Genomic DNA, 26,896 nt, shown 5'->3' on the forward strand with positions numbered 1-26,896 from the left:
TTTCCTTTGTATTTCAGGTGGCCAAATGGACAGGGGACTTTTTCAATAAAGGCATTTATGACATCCACGTGGGCCTGCGAGGCGTGCCGCTGCTAGAATGGGAGACAGAGGTGGAAATGGACAAGTAAGGCCAGGATTTCTCTTTGTGTCTTAGTTCCAGAATTTATGAAGTCTAGGGCCCAGGAACTTTTGTATTAGGGGGTAGTAGTACAGATTCTTGGGTTGGAAGAAGCTAAGTAACAGTAGCAAGCACGTTTGTCCCCAAGTGTTTTCAGGAGAGTGGAGTGGCCCCGTGGGCTGGAGGCTGGGGTGGGCAGGGTCGCTTCATGGACTATTCAGCCACTATGGCATTCTGGTAAAACAGGAAGTGTTATGATTGAATGTTTAAGCGTCCAGTCGTTGTGAGTGACAGCAAGCTGCCTCGTGTGCCCAGTGAAGAGTTGTCTATCAGTGGTGACTCCTCTGGGCATAAACACGAGCTTATCCATCAGGCCTCTCATGTCTGGAATCATGCAAGGTGCTTAGAGTCTGTCCTGTAGGAGTCAGCCAGCTTCCAGAAAGGACTAGCCAGTCAATATTTCCAACATTGCAGGCTATGTGGTCTCTATCACAGTTATCCAGCTCTACCATATTAGTGCAGAAGCACCTGTGGACAACATGTAAATGAGCAAGCATGACCAGATTGGACCTGTGGGTGATAGTTGCCATCCCTGGTCTAAAGGGACACCCAAAGATTTTCATTTTAATTCCCGTGTCATTAGCAGTTCAATGGTGATACATGGCATGTGCCATGGAGTGCTGAGGAGGGATGGCTGAAACCCTGGGCAAGCGGATGGGGTTCATGGTGAGGGGGCATTTGTGTTGAGATGAGGGTCTTGGCCCACCCACCTGACAAGGCAGGGAAGAGTATATTCCAGGCACAGGGAACAGTGCATGTGAAGGGGATGGGAGTACCAAGGAACACGTGTGTTCAAAGATCGGTTGGAGGTGGTTCAAAAGAGGGACCCTGGTGGTCCAGGCAGTATGGAGAGGGAGCGCGGCCATGTCACAGCTGCTCCCGGTGCCACGGGCTCCGTCATGAGGCTGGACCACTTCTCTCCCTCCCCCAGACTGCGAGCCAGCGACATCATGGAGCCCAATCTGACCTACGTCTACCCGCACACCCGCATCCAGTCCCTGGTCAGCATCCTACGCACCACTGTCCACCACGCCTTCCCGGTGGTCACAGAGAACCGGGGCAACGAGAGGGAGTTCATGAAGGGCAACCAGCTCATCAGTAACAACATCAAATTCAAGGTAAAGAAAGGGACCCTGGAGGAGGGGTGGACCATGGACAAGTGGTTCCCTGACACTCACACTGACCCCATGCTTGTTGCACCCTGTAGACAGGGTGGCCCTGGTTTGCTGTTGTGAAAGTCAGCACCTTTGTCATCATACGCGACAGTGAGTAAGGACTTCATTAGGCCATCAGGATGTGTGTGCATTCTCACTCCAGCAAGCCTGAGGATAAGTGGTGATTTTAATCAGCCTGCCAGGCTCCTCAGTCCATGGGATTTTCCAGGCAAGAATACTGGAGTAGGTAGCCATTCCCTTCTCCAGGGGATCTTCCTGACGGAGGGATCGAACCTGGCTCTCCCGCATTGCAGGCAGATTCTTTACCATCTGAGCCACCAGGGAAGCCCAGTTTTAATCAGCAGTGGTTAGCATTCAGTGCAGGTTGTCCCAGAGAGGGTTCTGAATTGCTAACAGTGGGAGTTGACCTACTTAAGAAAGAAGTCCGTAGGAAGCTGTGGGATGGACAGGGAAGCTGAGGAACCAGGCGCGGTGCACCCTGGGTGAGCAGGTGGCTGGCGGCTCCTCTATGGGTACCAGGAGGCAACAGCGTTGAGGGAGGGTCCCGCTGCCTCACTTGGGCTGTGTCCCCACCCTTGGCTTTGGAGGTTGGGGCACGTCAGTTGAGAGGCCCGCAGAGCTATGACGTGGGAACACTGCTTTGCTGTCCCCACATCAAAGGAGTCGGGCCGTGGGGCCAGCAGAAACCTTGGGCTCCGAGAGGCTCCTTGAATAACAAGTCTCTGAGCCACCATGCAGGTTTCTTGACGTTTTGGCATGGGCCTGTGCCTTTTGACCCTCAGGGTGACCCACCTCCTCCCGAGTGGATGCTGGCCTGCCCTCGAGCAGCCGTCTGTTATCACTGCCCCTTCCTATTCTCAGAAGTCCAGCATCCTCACCCGCGCCGGCGAGCAGCGCCGGCGAAGCCAGTCCATGAAGTCCTACCCATCCAGCGAGCTGCGCAACATGTGCGACGAGCACGTGACCTCTGAGGAGCCGGGTGAGAAGGAGGATCTCCTGCAGCAGATGCTGGAGCGGAGGTGAGGGGGCCCCTCGCTCGGGGCCGTCCCTGGGAGAGCGGACGGGGCTCGGGGCCGTGGACGGGACGCAGTCCTGCTGAGGGTGTCCTAGGCAGCGTCTGGTTTTTGTATAACAGATACACCCCCTACCCCAACCTATACCCTGACCAGTCCCCGAGCGAAGACTGGACCATGGAGGAACGCTTCCGCCCACTGACCTTCCACGGCCTGATCCTGCGCTCGCAGCTCGTCACCCTGCTAGTCCGAGGAGTCTGTTACTCTGAAAGCCAGTCGGTGAGTCTCCCTTCTTGTCTGCACTGGGCCTCTGGAAAGCATGAGGGCGCTCGGAACCCAGTCCCCACACCTGCTGTCGAGCAGTGCGTGCAATCCCTGCTGCCCTGATGCTGAGCAGGGCTCAGAGTCCCTCCAGGGTCTCTGCACCTATTGTTAAGTGTCCTTCTGCCCAGTAGCCTTTTAATATAACTTCTACGCTTTAATATCTGTCATGTGTGCACTTTGTTACATGTGTTATCCAGAGAAATACCTTTGTTCTTGTTCATTTCCCTGTAGTCTTTTTCTCTCTTTGGTTTATGTGTGTTCAAAGTGGTCCATATAGGGACCTGCAACCACTCACCCCTTCAGATGGAGCCTGAAAAACTCACACAGAGACCTAGTTCCCAAACTAATTTTCCTTTGGGTCTTGCCCGTGGGCAGCCAGCCTGAGGTCACCCGTGGTCTGATTAGCCTGCAAAAGAGCCCCTCACATGGGCAGGACAGGAAGGACCGCGGATGGAGTTGCTCAGGCTTGGGGGTATTGCCTGTGGGAGGCCCAACCTCACTGGAATGGCCCAAAGGACGAGAGTTGGAGGAATGAAGCAGGCCAGACTACACAGGGCGTCGCCTGCAGACGGAAGCCACCAGTGCTGGCCTGAGGAAGCCCTGGGGGTCAGCGGCGAACAGCAAAGACCGTGGGCCGAGGGGAGCGAAGGGGAGGAAGATTGGGGAGGAGTGGTGACCGGCCTGAGAGCTGATGGTGGTGGCCTTGGTGCCCTGTGACAGTCAGCAGCCTTGAGAGCTGAGGGAAAGTCCAGAAGACTCAGGATGCAGGAATAGTGGCAAAGCTCCCTTGTGACTTTTCTGGGCTGACTTTCCTGGGGCTGCTGTTTCCAGTTACCGCAAACTGGGCAAAATCCCACAGGCGGGCCCCTCAGATGCTTCCAGCAACAGCAGTGTGTCCTTGCTCGGTTTTGAAGGCCCTGGGACAGAACGCCCGGTCGGCTGGGCTGTGCTTCCTCTAAAGGCTCTAGGAGAGGACTCGTGCTGCCCTCATTTGTGGTGGGTGCCCTCGGCCTGCCCTGGCTGAAGGCACATCACTCGTGTCTGCCTCTTTGTTACCCGGCCCTCCCTCTGTGCCCTGTCCTGTTTTAGCAGGACACTAGTCCCTGGGTTTGGGGCCCACCCTCCTCCATGTGACCTCCTCTTACCTTGACTACATCCGCAAAGGCCTCTTTTCCAAGAAGGCCATGTTCACAGGTTCTAGGCATTAAAATGCAGATGAATCTTGTAGGGGACCTAAGTCACCCCAGCTACAGCTACTGTTACCACTTTTTTTATTGAAACTGTAGAACAGCTCACATCTGTTGTACAGATGAAAGGGATGTTCACAGAAGTTAGGAGACCAGCCTAGGGGACACAGCTAGGGAATTGGCTAAGAAATGGCTTTGGAGCAGGAGGTTTCACTCCAGAGCACCTGTCCTGGCCCTGCGCTGCCTGCCCGGCTCTGAGACCTTGCGGGAGGGTCCCCTAAACATGGCTCCTCCAGTGGCCACATCTGGTGTGAGGACAGTGTCTGGGTTCGGATTGCAGAGTGCCAGCCAGCCACGCCTCTCCTACGCCGAAATGGCTGAGGATTACCCGAGGTACCCCGACATCCACGACCTGGACCTGACCCTGCTGAACCCGCGCATGATCGTGGTGAGCAGGGCTTCCCTGGGGGCCGGGGCTGGGTGAGGAGGCTGAGGGCCCATCCTGCACGGCCTGCTCCTCGTCTGTGTGGCCAGCGTCACATCCTGGCTGGGCAGGACTGGCTGCGGGTCACCGTGTTGGCTCCTTTGCAGGACGTCACCCCGTACATGAACCCTGCACCCTTCACTGTCTCGCCCAACACCCACGTCTCCCAAGTGTTCAACCTGTTCAGGACAATGGGCCTGCGGCATCTGCCAGTGGTGAATGCAGTGGGCGAGGTGAGTCGGAAGCTGTGAGGCTGCGTCTCCCGGAGGGGAGCCTCTAAGCTCAGCGCTGTAGGAGGAGCAGCAGAACCCCACAGGGGTGCCCCTCAAACTCAACCTGCTCTGCGCTCCCCCAGCAGAAGTGAGGGGCAGAGGGGTGGGCGGGAGAGAGGCGGCTTCGGAGACCCTCCCCTTTGGCCTCCTGGGTGTTGCCTACATGCGGTCTCCTGTGTGGCTGGCAGGTGGAGCCAGTGTCGCACTGGTCCCCTTTCTGTGGAGCAGGAAAGCTTAGGCCTGGAGCTTCCCTGGGGGTCAGCGGTAAAGGATCCGTCTGCCAATGCAGGCAACTCGAGTTCAATCCCTGAGTCAGATCCCCTGGAGAGGGAAATGGCAACCCACTCCAGTATTCTTGCCTGGAGAATCCCATGGACAGAGGAGCCTGGCAGGCTAGAGCCCATGGACTCACAAAAGAGCCGGACACAGCTTAGCAACTAAACAACAAACCTCTCTGTATCCTAAAATCTTTCTCTTCTTGTTGGACTTGGTGGTGCCTTCTTATGGGAAGGGGATCACTTCTCTACCTGTTATGGGAATTTGTAACACTAAATGAGAGAATTTCAGACAAACTACTCAAGAGAGTGTGAAAAGATAAACTACCTAATTATTATTACAGATTTTTCCATTTTTTTCTTCTTAGAACATTTTTTTTCTTACTAGAGCAACATTGGTATTTGATTGTAGAAAAGTGTGAAACTATAGATTAAAAAAAAAAGAGATGGCAAGCCGTTATCTGTATAGAGGCAGCCATGTTAACTTTTTAAAGTATCTCTTGTTTTTTCCTCTGCATCCAGGAGTAAGAGACTTTATATGTCAAGTTTCAGTGAAAATGTTACCACTGCCTGTACTGTTTTATATCTTAATTTTTCAATGAATCTATGGGAAATGACCTTCCATGGCAAAAAGTATTTCTTTAGGACATTTTAATGGCTCAAGAGCATTCTGTTGCACAGCTGCCTGGTCACTTACTCATTTCGCTGTGGTAGATATTTAGTTAAATTTCACTGTGAAAGTGAAAATGTGAGTATGTTACTTATTCAGTCATGTTCGACTCTTTGTGACCCCATGGACTGTAGCCTGCCAGGCTCCTCTGTCCATGGGATTTCCCAGGCAAGAATACTGGAGTGGATTGCCATTTCCTTCTCTAGGGGATCTTCCCAACCCAGGGCTCGCACCCAGATTTCCTGCCCCGTGTCTCCAGCATTGCAGGCAGATTTTTTTTTTTTTATGGTCACTTTAATGGTCACCTTTCTGAGGCTTTCAGTCAGTGCCCCCTAGCTGCCTTACGGGAAATGATGCTTCTCCAAAATGAGGGCTACCCAGCAGAACCCCGATAGCATGCATGCCCTTCCTTACATGTGGTTAGTGGCTGGAGGTGGAATTGTGCTCCTTGGAACACAGCTGTGCTGACAGTTCTGGGACACCCACCCCAGTGAGATGTGAGTCACTGCAGTGACTGTGGGAACCCCCTGGTTTTCTGGACTCTCCTCTGCTGAGCTTCTTTCGCTGGTGTGGGGTGGAGGGTGAGTTCCCTACACAAAGCAGTTCTCTGGATACCAGCTGGGTGTCCTCAACTCAGTTCAGTCCTGACACTGTCTACCTGGGGATGGTATCATGTCCCTTGGGTTAAGGGCTCAGCCCCACAAGACAGTTCACCCTTCCCCCTCCCCCACCTCAGTTCTCAATCGAAAGTCTAGGTTGTCACCTGTGCTTCTAACTGACTGGCCATGACCCCCTGCTCGAAGAATTCAGAGACACTCATATCCTTTCATTAATTTCTTTCTTCATTCAGTCATTTATTTACTCATTCACTCATTCATTCATTATTTATTGATTTATTGGCTGTGCTGAGTCTTGTTGCTGCACAGGCTTTTCTCTGTGGTGAGCGGGGGCTACTCTCTCATTGTGGTGCATGGGCTTCTCATTACAGTGGCTTCTCTTGTGCAGAATACAGGCTCTAGGCAGGTGGGATTCAGTGGTTGCAGCTTCTGGGCTCTAAGGCCACATGTTCAGTGGTTGTGGTTCACGGGCTTAGCTGATCCATGGCATGTGGGATCTTCCCAGACCAGGGATTGAACCCATGTCTCCTGCACTGGCAGGCAGATTCTTTACCACGGAGCCACCAGGGAAGCCCCCCCTCATATTCTTTTATAATAAATTGTAGTCCATAACCTGAGAAGGAAATGGCAACCCACTCCAGTATTCTTGCCTGGAGAATCCCAGGGATGGGGGAGCCTGGTGGGCTGCCATCTCTGGGGTCACACAGAGTCAGACACGACTGAAGTGACTTAGCAGCAGCAGCAGCAGCAGACCATAACCTGGAATGGGCAGATGGAAGAGATACACAGGGCAGGGGATGGGGGATGGGAGGCTGAGCCCTGCCTCCTCTCTGGCAGGCTGGGCACCCTGCTATCACCTCACAGGTTCACCAGCCTGGACGCTCTCCAAACCCTGTGGTTCAGGTTTAATAGAGGCTTCGTGTCACAGGTGTGGTTGATTACATCTATGGCCATTGGCGATGGGTTCAACATTTCCCACTGCCCCCCACCCCCACCCCACTGGGTAGCTAGGGCTGACAGCTCCAATCCTCTAGTCATACACTTGGTTCCCTGGGAAGCCAGCCTCCATCCTTAAAGGCTTCCCAGAAGTGACATCATTAGCATAAACTCAGCTGTGGTTGAAAGGGGCTTGTTATGAATAACAAGACACCCTTATTTTTTACCACTCAGGAAGTGCTGAGAGTTTTAAAGAGCTGTGTGCCAGAAACTAGGGTGATGACCAAATATATTTTTCTTACTATGAATCCAATATCACAGTGACTCAGGTAGTTCTGAATGGTGAAGCCGGCTGGGTGTGGTGGCTGTGAAGCTACAGACCATGAGCTCTGCTTAAGAAGACATTCGTGTCCAGATTGCAGCTGGCCCAGCTCAAATCTCTGCAGCTGGATTTGTCCCATTGGCCTCCAGCTTGCGATCCCGAGCTTTCTCTGTATCTCGTTTCCATCTAGCAATGAGGTGCCCTTCAGAACAAGCGTCCTGATCCTGTTGTCAGGTCCGCCCTGGCCCTTCCGGGACCTGATTCTGGCCCTGCCACCTGAGACAGGCCGGGCAAGCTCTGTTCACTCCTGTCAGTTCCCTTCCCAGTGGGTTTCACTCTGCAGGTGACTTGGGTCTTCTCTTCCTGGTCCTAGATCGTGGGGGTCATCACACGACACAACCTGACGCACGAGTTTCTGCAGGCCCGGCTGCGGCAGCACTACCAGACCCTCTGACAGCCGGGCTCGGGCTCAGCCTCACCGCCGCGTGCCGGCTGTCCTTGCCGGAAGCCGCCTTGGGGGGGTAGCAGCTCTGGCTTCGCCACCACGGCTGGCCGGACTGTTCCTGGGCACAGAAGATCCCCAGTCACCCACTCGCTTGGAAAGCCTACAGTCATCGAACACTTTGCCGTCAGAGATCCTGGGGGTGGTATGGGACCATCAGAGCCTGGAGTTGTCTGACTGCTCAGCAAGTATCTTCCTGTTTTCTGCTCCCTACGTTCCTCCATCCAGTGCCAACCTAGGCCCCAGCCCCACTCCCCGCTAGCACCAGGACCAGAGGGGAGTCAGGCCTCGCCCGCTGGAGGGTGACCCTCAGAGCAGGTGTCCTGCCTCCTCTTTGCCACTTCCCTAGGGAACCCAGCTGTTGCCTTAAAGCATCATGGGAGGTGCTTTGGCCGAGGCAAACACGGGTTGGGAGGATATGCCAGTTGCAGAATTCAGTGAACGAGGAATTGGGCCCTGAGAAAACCACCCAAGTTTCAGAGAGCACCCCCCCACACAACTCATTGGGACTCAAGTTGACACCATCACTAGTTCATTTTAAGGGAAGTTCTTCTGGGTGTGAGGTGGGGCCCCTGTGGTGTGAACCTCCCTGGAACCACCAGCTCCAGAAGCACAAAGCGTTTAAATCCTGCTCGTGCTCCCTGAACTTTATCATAAAGCTGATGACAGGGTCAGATTTCCACCTGTCCCAGCTTTGAGCATTTCGGCTTTCTCTCTAATTTCCCGATTACCCATGGTCTCCTTGTACCACCTTTTCACCCCGGTCCTTCTCCTCTCCATCAGATTACTAAACTTCACTCAAGTTCTACCTGCCTTTTCGTGGTGAAGCAGCCACAGCCCAGAGGACCTTGCATCACCCCTAAAAGCAGGGCTCCCTTAGATAAAACTGCTTCACTTGACCCTGGGGAACAGTGCCGTTATTCATAAGACGGGAGGGAGTGAATCCTGAACCAGGAATGTGGATGGATCCGTGATGTGGCTGGGAAAGCCAGAGTGTGACTGCACAGCAGATATTCATTCGAGGAAGAGGGTGTCTGCCCTTCATAAGCATCTCGCACTTGCCTGCTGCTGGCCGTCCCCACCATCCCGAGGGGCTCAGCAGCGGCAGCCTCAGGAGGGGTCAGCAGTGGGTAGGGGGAGGTGCTTCCTGCTCATGCCCTAAGGTTTTAGCATCAGACATAGGAAGCCTCCCTCTCTGTTTCTGTGACTCAGTTTCCGTCCCAGCTGTTTGGTCATCTCTGAACAGGCACCCAGAATGAGCATCTGGGTGTCAGGCATTTGCGCTTACTTTCCTCTTTGTTCTCTCCTACATTCAGCAGCATCTTTTTTTCTTTTTTAAATTGGAAGATAATTACTTTATAAGGTTGTGTTGGTCTCTGCCATACAAGAGCACGAATCAGTCATAACTATATACATATACACACAGCCCCCTCTCTGGAGCCTCCCTCCCTCCCATCGCATTAGACAGCCCCACAGCAAATGTGCTTGAAGACTCAAGATGGCATCTGTTTGCGTTTAGTTCCCTTTTTTTTTTTTTAATCATGGAAGTTGCCAGAGGGCATCAGTGCCAGGCCAGGCCACGGCAAGGCTATTCTCTCCCCTGAGCCCCCCAGCTTTGTTGCCAAGACTGCTGCTCAGCCTGGGGACAAGGACTCGCCCTGCCTTACCAGCTCTGGTCCTGTGCTCCACGCACTCTAGGGAACAACCCCTGCACCCAGGGGCCGTTTCCACATAGTCCCCAGTGAGTAGGGCCCCTCTGTTCTTCCTGTTTTCTCATCTCTTTGATCAACATGACTTTCACATAAATTTTTTGACTCCCTTGGGTGCACTTGACTTATGAAACAAAGATGAACGTTCCAGAAAGTAATTGAGGAACGCACCAGGACCAAAAGAGCAAGCCCTCCAAAGTGTGATGGTATTCAGCCAGCTGCCACTGTTCTCAGGCAGCATCTGGAACTGGAACCTACTCCCCTCTTGCTGCCACTCTCCCCTTCCTGAAATTGACAGGACTGAGGTCCTCCCAGCTTCAGGGGGCGGGGTCACACAGCTGGCTGGGAGGCTGCCTTGGATGAGTGGTGTTGGAATTTATCCCTCCCACACTCCATGTTGTGCTTAAGTCACCTGATATTTTGTTCCTATCGGTGCAGCCCAGAAATAGACAGCAGAATGCAGACGCTTCCCTCCCCCTGAACAGATGCATCAGACCGAAACCCAGCCCCTCTGGAGTGGCACGTCATTTTCTGTCCTGGTGTCTGCCCTTTCCAGACAAGCCCAAAGACTAGCACAGCTCCACTTGTAACACAGTTAACTGTCAGCCTCATTCCTTTGATTTCTGTTAGTTAGAAATCCGCGTTTCAACATTTTGCCTGTTCCCAGCACAGTCACCTCCCAGGGATGTGGCCCCTCAATAGATTCTCAGGGGCCAAGCTTGGGATTGGCTAGAGGTGATTTCATGTTCCCCAGCTGAGGTGTCAGAGGAGGGAGCAAGTCCCACCCAACTGTGGGACCTTCGTGCTCTGGGAAATAACTGCTCATGACCACAGAGAATGAGATGTTTAAATAGCATCACCAACTCAATGGACGTGCATCTGAGCAAACTGGGAAATAGTGAAGGACAGGGAAGCCTGGTGTGCTGCAGTCCATGGTGGCATAAAGGGTCAGACACAACTCAGCGACTAAACAATAAAAACGGCTATGTTTCATTAACGGTTCCTGGCTGGAATGGATGCCTGCTTGACCCAGGTGACCATATGACATTTCTGAGGCAAAGTCACACACTGACATGGCTCTCGGGGATGAAGAAGCCTGCAGGAAGGCTAGCAGCACCCTGGCGGCCCCACAGTATTGATGTGCAGTGTTACGCCACAGCTTGTGGACCTTGGTCATCTCGTCAGAAGCAGCTTCCTTCTTTCTGTTTGCACTGTTTGTTTATACAGTAACATTAGCTAATTCTATGGTGTATATAAATTGTATTTTTTTTTAACTTGTAAAGTTCTATTTTTATTTGAATGCTTGGAACTTGGAGGTTCTCATTGTAACCGTAACGTGTCACTATTTTTATTTGAATGCTTGGAACTTGGAGGTTCATTGTAACTGTAACGTGTCAGAATAAAACGTCTCCATCCATCTCCATCATCCTTTCGTCTGCACAGTGCCCTTTTTTTTTAGCGTGGTGAGGACTTGTTTTCATTTCATTCTTCCCCCTCTCTAACATGTACAGATTGCAAAGCTGGAGAGGGGTGTATAGCCTCAGGTCTCCTGAAGCTCTCCCAGCAGGACTCTTCATCCTCAGGGGGCCACTTGGCACCTTAACATAAGAACCACTTAGTCCTACGGATATCAGCAAAAACCACAGCAGTCACCCTGCTCTGTCCCCCCTTCAGATCAATACTGTTGGGCTTGTTCACAGATCCTTTCCACCTATAAAATCACCTGTCCTCACAGGCACTCTCTCACACAGCAGCTGGTGGAGAATCCATTCACTTCCTGCCAGTGCTTCATTTAGGATACAGCCCCGCAGGCAGATTCCCCCAGTGTCCAACCAGAAGAAATGGACCCAGTGCTGGGCCTAAGGACTTTCAGACCTTGGTGCCAGCCTCCATCACTGCCACCTCTCAGGGCTTTTGGGTCACATTTTGTTTTGCCTGAAATGTGATTTCTTGGTCTCTGGGTGATCTGCTTCGAGTTGCTGTCCCCCAGTGGCAGAAACACTGGCTGGGCTTTCCTGGTGGCTCAGATGGTAAAGAATCTGCCTGTGGTGCAGGAGACCTGGGTTCAACCCCTGGGTTGGGATGATCCCCTGGAGGATGGCATGGCAACCCACTCCAGTATTCTTGCCTGGAGAAACCCATGAACAGGGGAGTCTGGCAGGCTACAATCCATGGGGTCGCAGAGTCGGCCAGGACTGAGCGACTAAGCACAGTGGCAGAAGCAGCCTCGGTCTACTCAGGCCCCTTCATGCATCCTCCCTCACCCATCACCCCTTCACCCATCCCTGGTTCAACCTGTCCCTCCTGCAACTCATCACCCCTTCCACCCACCCCCCAGTGTCCTCTAAGTTCCAGGGGCGTCTCGTATTTGGCACGTTCAGTCAATCCCATCTGTGAGAACCTGCTGTGTCACTGTGACACCTTGGCAGTGAGCCCAGCTCCCCTCTCCTTCCCTGCCAGCAGCCCCTGCTCCTCAAGTCCCAGACCTTCCTTTCTCTCCACCCTCCTGGTCCTTAGTTTTCCACCTGGTCCTCCTTGGTTTTCCACCCTCTGCATTCAAAATCCACACAAGGAACATCTCTTTCAGAAGCAGTTACCCTAGAGTTCTTTCCCTACCTCCCTGCCTAACCATCAATTCTCTGCTGGCCTCCCCCTCACTCTACACAGAGCATATTACTACTTTACTTCGTCTTCTCTCAGTTTCTGTACAATATGATCAACTATATGTAGGGTGCCCGCTGTGCCACGTGCTGCAGTGTTTGCTGAAGGGGTGTTTACCTCCAGGAGCTTGCAGATCAGGGACACAGACCCAGTTGCATACCCAGGCATGTTGTGGTGACTGGTAATAGTTATAAAATGCTGCCAGTGAAGAGCTTGATCTGTCCTGGGCATGTGGTATCCTGGAAGGTTTCAGGGAAGAAGTGAGCTTAAGAAATGAGTAAAATGCTTGGGAGAGGTGGGGAGCTCCGGATTAAGGGCATCTACGTGGAAGGAACAGCATGAATAAAGGCATAGGGAAGTGAAGGTGTAGGGGTGTTGGAGGAATGTCATAAAATCCGACACGGGGAGTGTGGTGTCAGGGGTAATGGGTGGGGAGGTGGCTCGGAGCCCTGCTCCCTGGTGCAGGTAAACCGGGGCAACACCCTTTTCAGAAGTAGATACAAAGAAACTACCTCTTCAGCAGCTCAATTTTGCTGTGAACCTAAAACTGCCCCCCCAAACCTGTTAATTCCTTTAAAAAAAGAACGAAAAAGGAACTGAGAATTCTTCTCTCCAACAAAAGGTAAAATGACAAGGAATATCAGGCTGAACTCCCTTCCGGAAATAAATCACACCAACCCGAGCCTACTGCTTCTGTCCATGGTGCTGAAGTTTATTCATTTTCAAACTGATGTTGGTAACAGGTGATTAAAACTTAACACATGGGTGGGAGAGGTGGAGAAGCCACAGTTAAATCACTTTGTCTACATTTAGCATAAAATGTGAGAAATGTTGACAGGAAGCTGATGCTTGAATAGAACACTTGTCACAACTCAACTTGATGGCAACCAGATGCGACAAAGTTGAGTGAGAGACCCCAGGGGATTCTCTTGAAGACTGCCCGGGGCCTGGCCTGCCTTTTCCTCCCTGGCCGTTATCTTCAATACTACAAGAGAGCAGAGACATGTTTGGTTTGGTGACCTGACTCCACCGGAAAAGTCAGCTTCATCAGACTGTGCTCCCTTCCCACCAGCCTCCACTCCAGCCTGACGACCCTCTGACTTCTGTAAACTGGTAAACAAATTGCCCATTAGGAGCTAGTAAAGTCAGTCCTGCCCAATTTCAATCCTTTGGAATCTGATGATTCTGCAAAGGACATGAACTACCAATCAGCAGAGCACAGGTGATTTGGCCCCATGAACAATTGGTCCCCAGTGCTTGTGGCAGTAAAGTCTTTTTTTCTTAGCATTTTCTCAGCAAACTGTACCTGAGGTTGATATCATTGTCCTGAGACTCAGAGCACACCCCCCTCCCCGCCAATTTGGGGCAGAAATTTCAAAGGAGTTGCTTCTATGCTGTCCCTTTCCTACTGAAGGCATTCCCTGATGGTGTTCTTTCACAAGGTTTGAACTTCAATGAAACCACAATTTCCTTCCTCCCCATCCCACTTCCATCCTCAGGTCCTCTTACCCGGAAGCTGTTGCAGCCCAATCCACTCTGGGCTCCAATCCTGTCCATCCTTCCCCCGAAGCAGCTGGACCTCCGCAGGCTCCGAGGGGCAGTGAGCAGTGCCCTCAGCTTGCTCTTCAGGAGGGCAGATCTATCGGAGGATTCCCAGGGGCCCCTCCCGAGGGCACCCCCATCTCTCTGGGCTGCGTTGACCTCCCCCATCCAGGGAGGCACCTCTGAAAGAGGGCTGAGAGGGGCCCCAGCTTCTTCATTCTGCTCACTTAATACTTGTGAGGGCACAGCCTCATCTTCTAAAGGCATCTTGTCCTCCAAACGGTCCAGCAAATTCTTTACAAAAGGAAAACAGGGAAAGGGAGAGGTCTCGCTGCCTGGCACAATGTCACAACCCCCTTCACCCCAGACCATGCCGCTTTCCTGGCCCTACCTTGAAATCCATCAGGTCTGCATTGGACACAGAGCCGTACACGGGATTTGCTCCTGTTTGCCCTGGGAGCTGAAATGCCAGAAAGAGGAGGAAGCTCGTGGTGATGGCGGAGGAGCCCATGCTGGCGTCGGTCAAGGAATGGTCGGTCTGGTGCTTGCTGCCTCCTCTGGCTTCTTTGGCCCTTCACTGTTGGCCTTTGTCTGTCTCTGTCTCCCAGCTGCCGTGAGCCTCCTCTTTTTATAGCCCCCTGGCTCTCTGGGAGCTCATCCGGGAGAGGGACGGAACCCTCCCCATTCTGTCACTTGCAGTGATAAAGCAGCTGAGTGAGGAAGCAGCAGAAGATGCCCTTTTAAAGTTATCAGTCCAGCCTGCTTGTCACAGCCCCTCTGCCTTGAGCAGCCCCGACAACCCCCAGGACCCTCAGCTGCAGGAGCCACATTCTTGTTGATTTGCCTCAAGAGGTTCCCACTTCAAAGGTGTGAGAAGAGCAAAAAAGAGTCCTTGGTTATCTCACAATGATGCCTCCGGCTTCTTTCTCCTCGGCAACGGGACTCATGCGGGGAAGCAGAGGGTGACGGTTGGCGGGCGCCCAGCTCCCCTGTTGGTTTGCTGCTCAGCTGTCAGGGCTCCAAATAAGGGCGGGAGGGGAGGATGTGGCAGGCAGCCGGCTGCTCGGCTCAGGACAAATTAGTCCAGATGCTGGAGCTGGCCTCACACCTGACTCATCGGCAGTGGCGAGGGCAGAACCCGCCCCCCGCAGGGCTACCCCCACCCCTGACTGTCCCTCAGTGTCCAGGTGAAGAGAAAGTAGTTTTCTAGAGTCCTAAGTCAGCCAGAACCAAATGGGACCAATGTCCCAAGAACTCCACTCCCCAAAAGAAACACAAGACAAGTTTGGGGAACACGATCATTCCTGTGCAAAGACTGCCCTCCTTCACTGCATGGCTCCCTCAAAGGTGTGGGGGGAACTTGACACTAGGAGGATGCTGATATTTTCATTTATGGAAGCTTGCTGCTTCTAGAAACTCAGACTCGGACTCAGCTGAAGTTTGTAATGCCTCGCACCTTCCTAGGAACACTCCCAAGGTGAAGTTGGCTGATGGAGGCAGCTGTGACCCATGCAGTTTCCCTTAAAGTCTTTCGTGTCCTCTAAGGCCCAGCAAGTGATGAGGTCTCTGTGTTCCTGGCCCCCCAAAGAGAAACACCAGGCAGTGAGCCTCTCTATCTGCAATGAATGGCCTCCTTTGGTGGTTGTTGCTCAGTTGTTCAGTTGCTAAGTTGTGCCCAACTCTGTGACCCCATGGACTGCAGCCTGCCAGGTTTTCCTGTTTTCCATCTCCTGGAGTTTGCTCAAACTCTTGTCCATTGAGCCAGTGATGCTATCTTGCCCACCTCTTCAGCTGCTGTCCCCTTCTCCTTTTGCCCTCAATCTTTCCCAGCATCAGGGCCTTTTCCAATGAGTCAGCTCTTCCCATCAAGTGGTCAAAGTATTAGAGCTTCAGTTTCAGCATCAGTCCTTCCAATGAATATTCAAGGTTGACTTCCTTTAGAATTCACTGGTTTGATCTCTGCAGTCCAAGAGACTCTCAAGAGTCTTCTCCAGCACCACAATTCGAAAACATCAATTCTTTGGTGCTCAGCCTTCTTTCTGGTCCAACTCTCACATCCATACATGACAACTGGAGAAAATGTACAGCACTGGCCTCCATTTACTAAGTGCCAGACCCAACGCTATATACTCTCCAGTGCAATGTATCCAGAGGGGAAACACTACACTGAAGAAATGAGAACCCTGCATTGCAGCCCAAAGCAGTTAAATTGCGTGCATCTTTGGGGCCTTCTTTTCCTCATCTGTGAGCCTTAAAAGAACTGTTACTGTATAAACGCATTTTGAAGTGTGAACTGACTCACTGGAAAAGACCCTGATGCTGCAAAAGATTGAGTCAGGAGGAGAAGGGGACAACAGAGGATGAGATGGTTAGATGGCATCACTGACTCAAAGGACATGAGTTTGAGCAAGCTCCAGGAGTTGGTGATGGACAGGGAAGCTGGTGTGCTGCAATCCATGGGGTTGCAGAGTCAGACATGACTGAGCGATTGAGCTGATCTGAAGTGTGAACTGCCGTATAACTGCATGATACTCATAATGGTTATCTTTATTGTTTGGTTGGAATATGCGAGACATGGTGCTGAGAGCTTTATGTGGATTCTTCCCTTTTCATCACCAGCCCCAGGAGGTGGGTATTGTCCCCATTCACGGAGGGACAGAACTGAGCCTGGGAGCATCTGTCACTTGCCCAATGTCACTCAGCAGGATCAGGACATGAACCCCAGATCTGATGCCAAAGCCTGTAATCTCAGCCCACTTCTCAGATGCTGCTGCTTCTTAGCACAAAGTTTCCTTAACAATCCTTTTAGTCTCAGTTCCTGATTAAACACTGCTCTAGTCTCAGTCCTTTAGATTGCCTCTGAGCACCTCCTTGCCTTCCCCCTGCCCTGGGGCTGTAGCTTTGCATGCTTGGCAAGTCTGTGAGTATGTGGACTGTCTCAGGAAATCAGCATACCCAAGCCCCATTGACTTTGGATGCACACAGCAGCAAGTGGTATCTTGCAGTAAGCAGCAGTAGTGAGCTGGAATCCAGACCTTAGTTCCCTGACCAGGAATCCTAACCATTAGACCAGAGAGGCCAGCAGCTAGGGCCTAAATCCCTCTTCCTTGCCTACTGAGGTAAAAGGAATTCTGATGAGGAGGTAGAAGGTAAAGAGAAAAGTAAAACGTTTATTGGAAAGGCAGAGTGCATGCAGAAAGACGCATGGGTGAACTCTGTGAGAGCTGTCTCCAGAGTCACACCTTTGGAAAGTTAAATCCGTTATAAAGGGCCAGTTTTCCAGGTCTTTGTCTCCCCTCTGGCCAATAGTCTTGTTTTGCCCCTCCTGGCTGGTTTGTCTCAGGACCCTCCCCTCCCAACCAAATAGATTTCAACACAAAGACATCCGGGAGGAAAGAAGCAAGACTCATTATGACCTGGCATCCCCTGACTTTTGACCCCCAAGGAGACTTTCTGCACTTGTGTAGTGTCTCCCTTGTCCCAAGGAGGGGGAATATGTGATTTCTTGTTCACTCAAACAAGGTTTAGCCCTTCTCTGTTCTTGCCATGATTGTTATCTTAAGGTGTGCATAAGAGACAAAGCCTAGCTATTTACCCCGTTTCTATTGTTACTTTCATTTCAGAGGGTAAACAGGAGTGAGAGAGTGCGTCGTGCTCAAACAAGTCCAGAGGGGAAACACTACACCGAAGGGGTGAGAACCCTGCATTGCAGCCCCAAGCAGTCAAATTGCGTGTGTCTTTGGGGCCTTATTTGTGACCCCATGGCCTGTAGCTCACCAGGCTCCTCTGTCCGTGGAATTTTCCAGGCAAGAATATTGGAGTGGGTTGCCATTTCCTCCTCCAGGGGATCTTCCCGACCCAGGGATCGAACCTGTGTCTCCTGCATCTCCTGTATTGTCAGGTAGATTCTTTTCCCACTAAGCCACCAGGAAAGTTCTAACCTGGAGCCCACCTATGTCTTGTCTCAGGCAATGTAAACAGGAGGCTAGTTGTACAGGCCCAGCCTGAAGCCCCCTTTTTCTTGCCCCAAGAAATGTAAACAAGAAGCTAGCTATGAATGCCTAAACTGGAGCCCATCTATCTCCTGCCTTACCGTGACCTATTTACACACCTAACTTGTTTCAGTCTACCCTCTAGAACCTCAGCAAGCGCAAATGGAATGACAGCTCTGTCCTAGCCAGACCCTCTTCCACCTACGCTCAGTCCTTGGCTGGTCAGATGGAGAGGCTGTTACACAGCAAGAGGACAGGATATCAGGGCAGTACACGAGAGAGGACACGAGAGACATCCGGGGTAGTTTTATTCTAAAGGAGAAAGCAAACCCCTTTACTAATTTGGATTGGCCAAACTCAACTTCAAATCCAAAATGAGTGCAATTCTGAGTAGGGAGGCGTCTGGGAGGAAAGAAATAAGACTCATTATGGCCTGGTATCCCTTGACTTTTGACCCTCAAGGAGACTTTCTGCACATATATATCTCTGGGGGCCAAGAACCACCATATCCTGACGTATCCTGGAATGCGCTCACAGCTTAATTGCTCAGGTAGCAGGGTTATTATTAGCAGAGGATTCAGAGAGCAGCCACCCTGGGAGAACTGATGCTCCTCGAGTGTGCGTCACAAGGGCTGACTCCTGGAGATGCCTTTTGAGATAGGCCTTTGATGCAGGCAAGATTCCGGAAGGGCACCATGGTGGGTGGCCTCTGCTGTGGCTCAGCCTCTGAGGGCTGATGCTGCTCTTGCATCCAGCGCCTCTTCTGAAGTCTATCAGTGGCCCAAGGAAAAGTGAAAGAACCATGCAAGTTTCCAGAAGCAGAATTTAGAACTTTCTTCAGTTTACTTTTATTATTAAAACTTTTCCCCTTTCAGAGTGAATCTGGAGTGGAGGCACGAGTGTCATCTTTTGAGTTTCTTCTTTTGTCTCTGTTTTTTTTCTTTGTCTTTTTTTTTGCAGAAGGTGGGTGGCAAGAAAAGAATACTTAGTTTTTGCCCTGAGGACTTTGTACGGAACACCATCTCCTGCACTAACAGAGCCCAGGGAAAACAGACAGTCCCCAATATACTCATTACCCCAGTGCTATGAAAGCCTTTGATTTGAGCCTGAAATGGAAAATGACTTGATGTACAGTTTCTCTTCCTTTCCATGTCCCTGATCCACCTCAGGATATGTGTGTGAAAGAGTTAATATTTAATGGGGTGTTTAGAAGCCAGCCTGTGGGAGTGAAAAGCAAAAGACACAGACGACCAGATCCACCCCCCACCCCCACCTCTTCAACTAGATGAAAAATCAAAAGCCTTTATTTCCTTATCACTGGAAAGAAGTTATCTTAGTCATGTGATGGAATGAAGGTTGCAAATGGCTGGGAGAATCCAGAATTGGGGCATCTCCAGTCTCTAGCTGAGTTTGGTTTCATGATCCTCCAGGGGAATGCTGTGGGCCGCTTCAGGGAGCCATGAGTGCCCAGAGAGGTTACACATGTGCAGAACTAGTGTGAAAAACCCATCACATTCCTGGCATGACTCTGTCAGACCTATATAGCCTAAAGCAGGAGCCCCAGTTGGGAGAAATTGGTAGGACACTGGTCCATATTTAGGAATGATTGCTTTAGACTTTGAAAATGATGTTCTGTTTCTTTGGTGCAAATTGGAGGTCACTGAAACTGGAATTTGGGAGCAGGTTGCCCAGGGGAAAAGGCCCAAGGCAAGTGTATTTGCTAAAGCTTTTGGGGCTTCTACTTCAAGTGAAATAAGAGTGAGGGGAAAAGGGAAGTATTAGTCAACTATTGCTGTGTGACAAATTACCCACCTCTTAGCAACCTTTTGTTTCTCCAGCTTCAATGGCTCTTCGTTGCTGTGCACGGGCTTTCTCCAGTTGCAGTGAGCGGGGTCTACTCTCTAGTTATGGTATGCTTGCTTCTCATTGCAGTGTCTTCTCTTGTTGCAGAGTATGAGCTCTAAGGTGTGTGGGCGTCAGTAGTTGCAGTGCGATGGCTCAGCAGTTGTGGCACACAGGCTTAGTTGCCCTCAGCATGTGGGATCTTAGTTCCCAGACCAGGGACAGAACTTGTGTCCCCTGCATTGACAGATGGATTCTTAATCAGTGGACCATCAAGGAAGTCCCTACCTAAGCAACTTTAATCAACACATATATATTATCTAACAGTTTCTGTGGACCAGGGATCTGGCTCTGCTTAACTGGGTACCAACTTGCTCAGAGCTTGCACTGGCTACAGTTAAGATGTTGGCCAGGGCTATGGTCATTTCAAGGCTTGGCTGGGGGCCTGTTTTCAAGGTCACTCATGTGTCTTTTGGCAAGCCTTGGGTCCTCACTGACTGTTGCCTGGAGATGTCATTTCCTTATGACATGGACTCTCCATAGAGATGCAGCTGACTTCTTTTAGGTAGAGAGAAAAGCAATAGGTAAACTGCCATCTTTCTGTAACCTAATCTTGGAAGTGGTATCCCATCATTTTTGTTGTCCTCTGTTCATTAGAAGTGAGTCACTAAGTCCATCCCGTACTCAAATGGAGGTGATTACCAAGGGCATGAATACTAGGAGATGAGCATCACTGCAGACCATCTCAGAGGCTGCCCACTACAGGTAAGGAAAGAGAAAGAGCAAATACACAGTGATATGTTACCAAGTTGGTCACAGCTTTGAGAAAACAATTTAGTGGTAAGTTGATTGGTAATTGGTTGATTGGTTGTTGGTTGGTTGGTCATGGTGCACATCTCCAGAGAATTTCAGGGGACCCAGCATCTTGGAACAGTCTGTGAGGAAATAAAAGGATGAGAGCACTGCATCAAATCCTTTGGGCTGCTGTAACAAAGTACTACAAACTGGGTATCTTAAAACAACAGGACTGTATTGTCTCACAGTTCTGAAGGCTAGAGTCCAAAATCAAGGAGTCATCAGGGCCACGTTCCCTCTAAAACCTGTACGGTAGGATCCTTCCTTGTCTCTTGCAGCTTCTGGTAGCTGCCAGCAGCCTTTGGCATTCCTTGGTTACAGATGCATCTCTCTGATCTTAATCTCTTCCTTCTTGGGTTTCTCTCTTTTTTTCTTGTAAGGACACCAGTCAGACTGAATTGGGCTTCCCTGGTTGCTCAGACTATAAAGAATCTGCCTGCCAATGCAGGAGGCCCAGGTTCCATCCCTGGATCTGGAAGATCCTCTGGAGAAGGGAATGGCAACCCACCCCATTCTCCTTGCCTGGAGAATTCCATGGACAGAGGAGAATGGTGGACAACAGTCCATGGGGTCGAAAAGAGTCAGACACGACTGAGTAACTAACACTCACTCACTTACATTGAATCAGGATCCCACCCTACTCCAGTATGACTTCATCTTAATTTCCTCCGCAGTAACCTGATTCACCACACCCCCTCCAGCACACCACCCATGGACATACCTGGGTGTATGCCCTCCAAGGAGTACATGCCCTCCTTGGGGGCCTCACAGAGAGGAGGAGTCTCCCTTTGGCTAAAGCGTGAGGGTTCTGCTTTCTCCCCCTGACATAGGAAGAACCAAGTAGGGAAGCCTGGAGCGGGGGTGGGGGGGGGCAGTTAGGAAGCTGGTGTACCAATATGGGCATGAGTGGTGAGGGAAAGAAGGAGGAATGGACATGGTACCTGCCTGGGTGGTCCAGTCAAAGAACGAAGTCAAGGAAGATTCCAAGGGCTGAAGTCATCAAGGGTGGGGAGCCCTGGAAGAAGGTTTACTCATTCGGGAGTGTCTTAGTTTAGGTTCTCCTGAGCCTGAGACATGTATTCAAGCAAAGTTTATTTTCGAGACAATCCCAGGAAATATTGGCAGGAGACTGGGGAAGTGACCAGGGAGAGGGGTTTAGTGATCACCATGGGCAGCTGCAGCTTAATACCCACTCGCTGGAGAGAAATCTGGGGACCAGGAAAAGATGCACGCCACCTGTGAACCGAAGGCACTACTCTGTATGGGTTGAGTGCTGCTCCTGGTCCATGTCAATTTCCCAGAACTTCCTGCCTGCCCCCAGGAAGTGGGCTCTGGCTGCCAGAGAAAGTCTGGGAGCAGGAAAGTGGGATGCTTCCAGATGGAAGTAGGGCTGGTGTGCACTGTGAGGGCAAGGATTGTGTTTGGCAGTGTCAGAGACACAATACTGGGGGCAAAAGAGTGGGAGCCACTGTCCCAGGGCTGAAATGCTATAGAATGCCCACACAGTTCCATGAGGCCCGGCTCTTTATCCCATGAGAGAAACAGGCCTCTTAGTGGAAATGCACTGAATTCGTGAAAAATTCTACAGAGACAAAGATAGCTGAGAACTGCAAGATGAACAAGACAAATGGTCAAGTTCATGACTTCGTGCTTAGACGTGGTTCGGGGCCGGGGCGGGGTGCGGAGAGGATGCATTCTTTTTGTGCCACAAATCATTCTCAGGAAGGTCAAAGCTGCCCCAGAAATGATGGAGGGGGGAGTGTAAAATCGGTGACAAGAGATGAAGAGTTCAGGTCCAACACTGTCCTAACTTCAGTAGCTTCAACACTGGAGACCCAGCAGAGCAGGCTCACCCTCTACTGAAGCTCCTTTTAGCTGCAAAGCTGTGGGCTATGAAGCATGGGTCTGTGTCCACCAACATGTTTTTCTGGGTAGGTTACAGTGACAAGCATCCATGTGAGGTTGATCATAGGTAAGGACAAGGAGATTATAGGACAAGGTTGATCATAGGACAAGGTTGATCATAGGTAAGTCAGGGAGATTAAGGCCATGGCTGTAGCTCCATGGGGATGTGTTTGAAGGGGCCAGGGCCACAGGTCAGGGAGGGCTGGTTTTAAAGGGCATCCTTAGACGTGCGTGGGCCATTTCACTGCTGACAAACACCAAACACAGGAGGAGCTTGCTGAGATGTCATTCCGTTGGGTACATCAGACCAGCAACTCCCCACCGTCCAGAAGTCACATTTGGCTCTTTGGTTTGTTTTAGAGTCCTTTTTCCTGGACCTTGGCTTAGGTGAAAATCCTCAAGTAACAGATGTATCTGTATCATGCACAGACTCTATCACCGGAGCCCTATTTATGGAAGAACTGGACTTACCTGGAAGACTTCTGAAGTGCTGGCTGGGTTTGTAATGTGGGTGTTCTGGGAGGAGTCTGTCTTCATCATCTGAGCAGGGGAGGGAAGTTGACAACAGGCAGCGGCCCCAGATGTTGAACTGACTGATGCCATTACAAGGGAACCATCCATCCCACCAGCAAGCCTAATTCACTGGCCTGGGAAGGGGTGGATTGGTCAGTGATTAGGTGTATGGATGTTGGGCCAGCCTGTGTGGGCTTGAATCCTGGCTCTGCCACTTTACCAACTGAGAGACCCTGAGCAAGACATATCACCTTTCTGTGCTTCAGTTTGTAAAATGTATGATAATAAGAGTTCTTCCTGCATAGCTGTTGTGAGGGCTGATATGAGTTCACGGAACTGTGCCTGGACATTATAAGTTCTTTATAAATATTAACTATGCTAATTACTCATTACCACCCAGGGTCAAAACATTAGGCAGAGATGACTCACAGGTTTTTTTTGTTTGTTTGTTTTGAGAATAAATTGGTCCTAAAACCTTATTTTCAAAACTATAATCTCATTAGATATCTATCACCTCAGATGCAAACTGGGTTAAAATGAGAAATAAAGCAAAGATCCACCAATTCCCGTTCCCCCTCACTCAAAGAAACATCAGATGAGGACAGCAGGAAAGTCATGAGTGCAGTTAAAGGTCTGGAGCTCAGGGAAAGAGTACAGGCTCCAGATTCACAAGGATCCCTGCTCAAATTCTAGCTCTGGAACTTAGCAGCTGTATGCTTTCAGGTAAGATGCTTCCCTTTTCTTGGTCTCAGTTTTCTCGTCCATAAAATGGGGATACTTATAGTCCTGTTCTCCTGCTGAGCTGGTACCATAAAAGGCATTCTTGGCAAAGGAAATTGCATAGGCTGAAAGCAAGAGCAAGTTCCATCACATGACGTGGGATGCCTGGAACCCAAGATGCAGGGGGAGGGGCATCCTGACAGGAGAGGGCAGTGACCCCCTACTAGGACTCCCAGCTGATTAAAGCAGCACAGTAGGGTTCTGGGGCTTGTCTCTTTTCCTGCCTTAGAATAAAAATCTTTCCTCTCTAGGGCAGAGAAGAAGTAAAAATGTGAGACCCCAAGGGAAGGGCACTCTGAAATGCTGGGCCTCTTTCAGGCACTTCTATGCTTGTGGGCTCAGGAAATGAAAATGGTATTAAACTCAGGGTTTTGAAGTCACCTTTCCAGGATGACATCAGGAATTGAAGGTTTGAACCTGAGGTTGGAGGCAGGAGGGAGAACTCACATTCATAAGGAATGCAAATAAGCCAGCGTCCTTCTCTCTCTCTCTGATACACACACACACACACACACACACACTGCCCTCAATCTCTGAGAGCTTCTGGAAACAACAAATATACAGAGAGTACCTCCAGTCACAGAATTCTAGGCAGAAGGAAGGCTATTGTCAAGGGGCAAATACCCTGCCACACATCCTCATGAAGCAGGAATACATCAGGGTCCATTTAGCTCCCACAGAGAAACTGTCAGACTTTCAAAAGTAGTTTCTGGAAAGTGTCTCAAGTGTCTGAGGTGTTTAGAGACATTTCAGAACAAGAAAAAAAACTTTCAAGAAAAGTAGTCCCCCTCCCACCAACTGCTTGATCATCAGCCCTTGAAGCCATGTGGAGACGCCCCACCATTAAATGGACACCTTTGGGATTTGCAAGAAAACACAGAGTTGTTTTTTTTTAAAATGATGTTATTTTTTAAAACACTGAGACAAATGAATTTCAAAAGGAAAAAGCTATAATACTGACTTTATTTCATCGTGGAAAATTTGTGTCCGAAGATAAGAACCATTTTATATAAAACAACCAAATAAATAAATAAATAAAAATAAATAGGAGTTGCTTCCAAGGGGATCAGGAGTTGATGGAGAATCAGATGCAGCCATATCTGCAGCCAGGACCTCCTCTTAGTACCTCCTTAGCACTGTGGGGGGAAAAGAGAGGGTGATGATGACTTTGGGGTGGGAGACAAGAAGGATCTGAGCTTTCCCTCACCCTGTGCCACCCCTGCCACCCACCTCTTCAGTTCATCTGCATGTTTGGGGCTTTGGAATAACCCATCTCCCTGGACCTCCCCTTCCTCCTTGTAAACCAGGGATTACCATCCCCCTGGTGACCCTCCCCTCTCCCTTTGCAGCTTTAGACAGTTCAGGGGAAACCAGGAGGAAAAATGTTTACTCTTTCTGCTCCAAGGAGGGCCTGCTGAACAGTGACTGAATTACATCCTAAAGATTCTTCCCCTTTCAGAGGCAGGAGGTGGATAGAAGGGGCTCCCAGACATGATAATGAATGTTGTCCAAATTTAATATTCCCAGAGAGGCATGCCTTGGCCCTGAGGACTGCCAGCAAAGAAGAATGATGTTCTTTGTTCAAAATTTGGTCCCCTGAGACATCGGATCCAGAAGTGGCTCTGATGGTGGTGTGCAGTGGGAATGGGGCTAGGCGCTCACCGTTGCAGCCCAGGCCGCTGAGGGAGCCGATCCGGTCCAGCCTCCGTCCAAAGCAGCCCGAGTCGCGCATCATCTTGGGGCCCCGCAGGGCCCGGAGGAGGCTGTGGTGGGGCCCAAGGAACCCCGCGGGGGCTGCCGCCGGGGAGTCCCAGGTTTCTTCCAGGCCCTGGCCCTGCTGGAGGGGCTCCACGCGCAGCTGCTCCGCCTGCAGCTCCGAGACCCTGTCTCGTAGACCGTCCAGCAGCTCCTGCAATGCACAGCGGGGGAGCCGGAGCTTCAGAAACCCGCACCTGGGCCCAGCCGCCCTCGACGGCGGCAAAGCGATCCAACCGCGCTGGGTACCGGCTTCCCGCACCCAGTCTCTCCATTTTCTAATTCCCTTTCTGATTCTCATATCACTAATTCCCAAGGGAGGGTGGGGACCTCTTGGGATGTAAGTGGAGGGTGGGGGGATGGGGACCCGTTAATTGCTGCTGTCCGCGCCCTCCTGGCGAACCGGGTTTACGCAGTTCAGCAGCGCTCACCTGTAACCCAGGCAGTTCCGAGGCCGAGCCGGGGCCACCCAGCGGGTGGGAACGACATCCTAGCAGCGACAGGTGCAAGAAGAGGAGAAGCAGGAGCGCCCGGGACAGCGCCGTCTGGGGGTCCATGTCGCTGGCGGAGCGGATAGAGGTTGCGGCCGCGGCTGCTTCGCTGGGTTGCGCCTCACGTCTCACCTTCTAGTGCCCGGTGGGCGCTCTCCCGGATCCTTGGGCAACAGCGGCCTTTTATCCCTGGTCCTGGGAGCTGGGCCGGCCCTGCCTCTCTGGGTTATCTCTGATTTATCGGCCGCATTCCGGCCCGACCCGCTGAGCTCAGGGCGGGGGAATGCACCTCTCCGCGCCGAGGGGGTGGAGGCTGGGGAGAGCAGGCCTTGTATAGAAATGGGCCTGACCGGGAGCTGGAACGCGCGCCCGGGGTGGGGGGCGGGGGGGTTTGGAGGGGTGGGGTGCGGGAGTGGGGGCGTAGGCAGGGAGAGGTAGACACCAATAGTCCTTCGTCTCTCTCTCGGCTTCCTTTCCTGCAAAACCGCCGGGGGCATTAGCGTGGATTTTTTCCTTTCCTCCCCACTCCCTTTCCTGAATTGAGAAGAGAGAACCCCAGCGATCAGAGACTCGACGCAAATGCCGGGCGCACGAGGTGACTCACAAATAACAGCCCCAGCCAACACCCCATCACTGCAGCGCGTCTTCCCTCCCCGCCTGGAACTCGGCACCCCGCCTGGAAGAGCGCAAGCCTGCAACCCTGCCCTGCGCCAGACCGCCGGTCCCTCGGGCGCGCTGACCGCTGTCCGTGGTTCTGATCACGCTGAGCCACCAACGCAAGAGTTCTTGCTCTCCTCAACTCTGGTGTTGCCAGAAAGACAAGCCCGGGGCAGGGGCCAAGAGATGCCTGAGACCCCCTCCCTGCCCTCTCACGACCTCCTGCACTAGGATGCTAA

General features: G+C 51.4%; 3 protein-coding genes across 5 annotated transcripts in view; 1 reads left to right on the forward strand and 2 right to left on the reverse strand.

The window, feature by feature from the left end:
• Nucleotides 1-10,938, forward strand: part of CLCN6 (chloride voltage-gated channel 6) — a 33,322-nt gene extending 22,384 nt beyond the window's left edge. The window contains exons 17-23 of one of the 3 annotated variants that reach the window (XM_040263449.1): nucleotides 18-124; nucleotides 1,110-1,296; nucleotides 2,215-2,372; nucleotides 2,489-2,645; nucleotides 4,218-4,325; nucleotides 4,469-4,594; nucleotides 7,827-10,938. In XM_040263449.1, coding sequence (XP_040119383.1) covers nucleotides 18-124; nucleotides 1,110-1,296; nucleotides 2,215-2,372; nucleotides 2,489-2,645; nucleotides 4,218-4,325; nucleotides 4,469-4,594; nucleotides 7,827-7,907 — 924 coding nt within the window. In that variant the 3' untranslated portion in view covers nucleotides 7,908-10,938. Of the gene's footprint in view, nucleotides 1-17; nucleotides 125-1,109; nucleotides 1,297-2,214; nucleotides 2,373-2,488; nucleotides 4,326-4,468; nucleotides 4,595-7,826 lie in introns of those variants that run through there. The other 2 variants (XR_005724985.1, XR_005724986.1) reach the window with 2 other exon arrangements.
• A 2,043-nt stretch (nucleotides 10,939-12,981) lies between these two features.
• On the reverse strand, nucleotides 12,982-14,453 carry NPPA (natriuretic peptide A). Its single transcript, XM_040263450.1, has 3 exons — nucleotides 14,259-14,453; nucleotides 13,835-14,161; nucleotides 12,982-13,310 (listed from the first exon to the last, which is right to left on the reverse strand). Exons 1-3 carry the CDS (start codon nucleotides 14,376-14,378, stop codon nucleotides 13,305-13,307), a joined length of 453 nt encoding a protein of 150 aa, XP_040119384.1. The 5' UTR covers nucleotides 14,379-14,453; the 3' UTR covers nucleotides 12,982-13,304.
• Nucleotides 14,454-24,873: 10,420 nt separating this feature from the next.
• Nucleotides 24,874-26,096, reverse strand: NPPB (natriuretic peptide B). Its single transcript, XM_040262835.1, has 3 exons — nucleotides 25,941-26,096; nucleotides 25,417-25,663; nucleotides 24,874-24,890 (listed from the first exon to the last, which is right to left on the reverse strand). Exons 1-3 carry the CDS (start codon nucleotides 26,064-26,066, stop codon nucleotides 24,874-24,876), a joined length of 390 nt encoding a protein of 129 aa, XP_040118769.1. The 5' UTR covers nucleotides 26,067-26,096.
• Between the last annotated feature and the right edge of the window lie 800 nt (nucleotides 26,097-26,896).

The sequence above is a fragment of the Oryx dammah genome, unplaced genomic scaffold (genome assembly GCF_014754425.2).
Source record: "Oryx dammah isolate SB20612 unplaced genomic scaffold, SCBI_Odam_1.1 HiC_scaffold_21, whole genome shotgun sequence".
Classification (NCBI taxonomy): Eukaryota; Metazoa; Chordata; class Mammalia; order Artiodactyla; family Bovidae; genus Oryx; species Oryx dammah.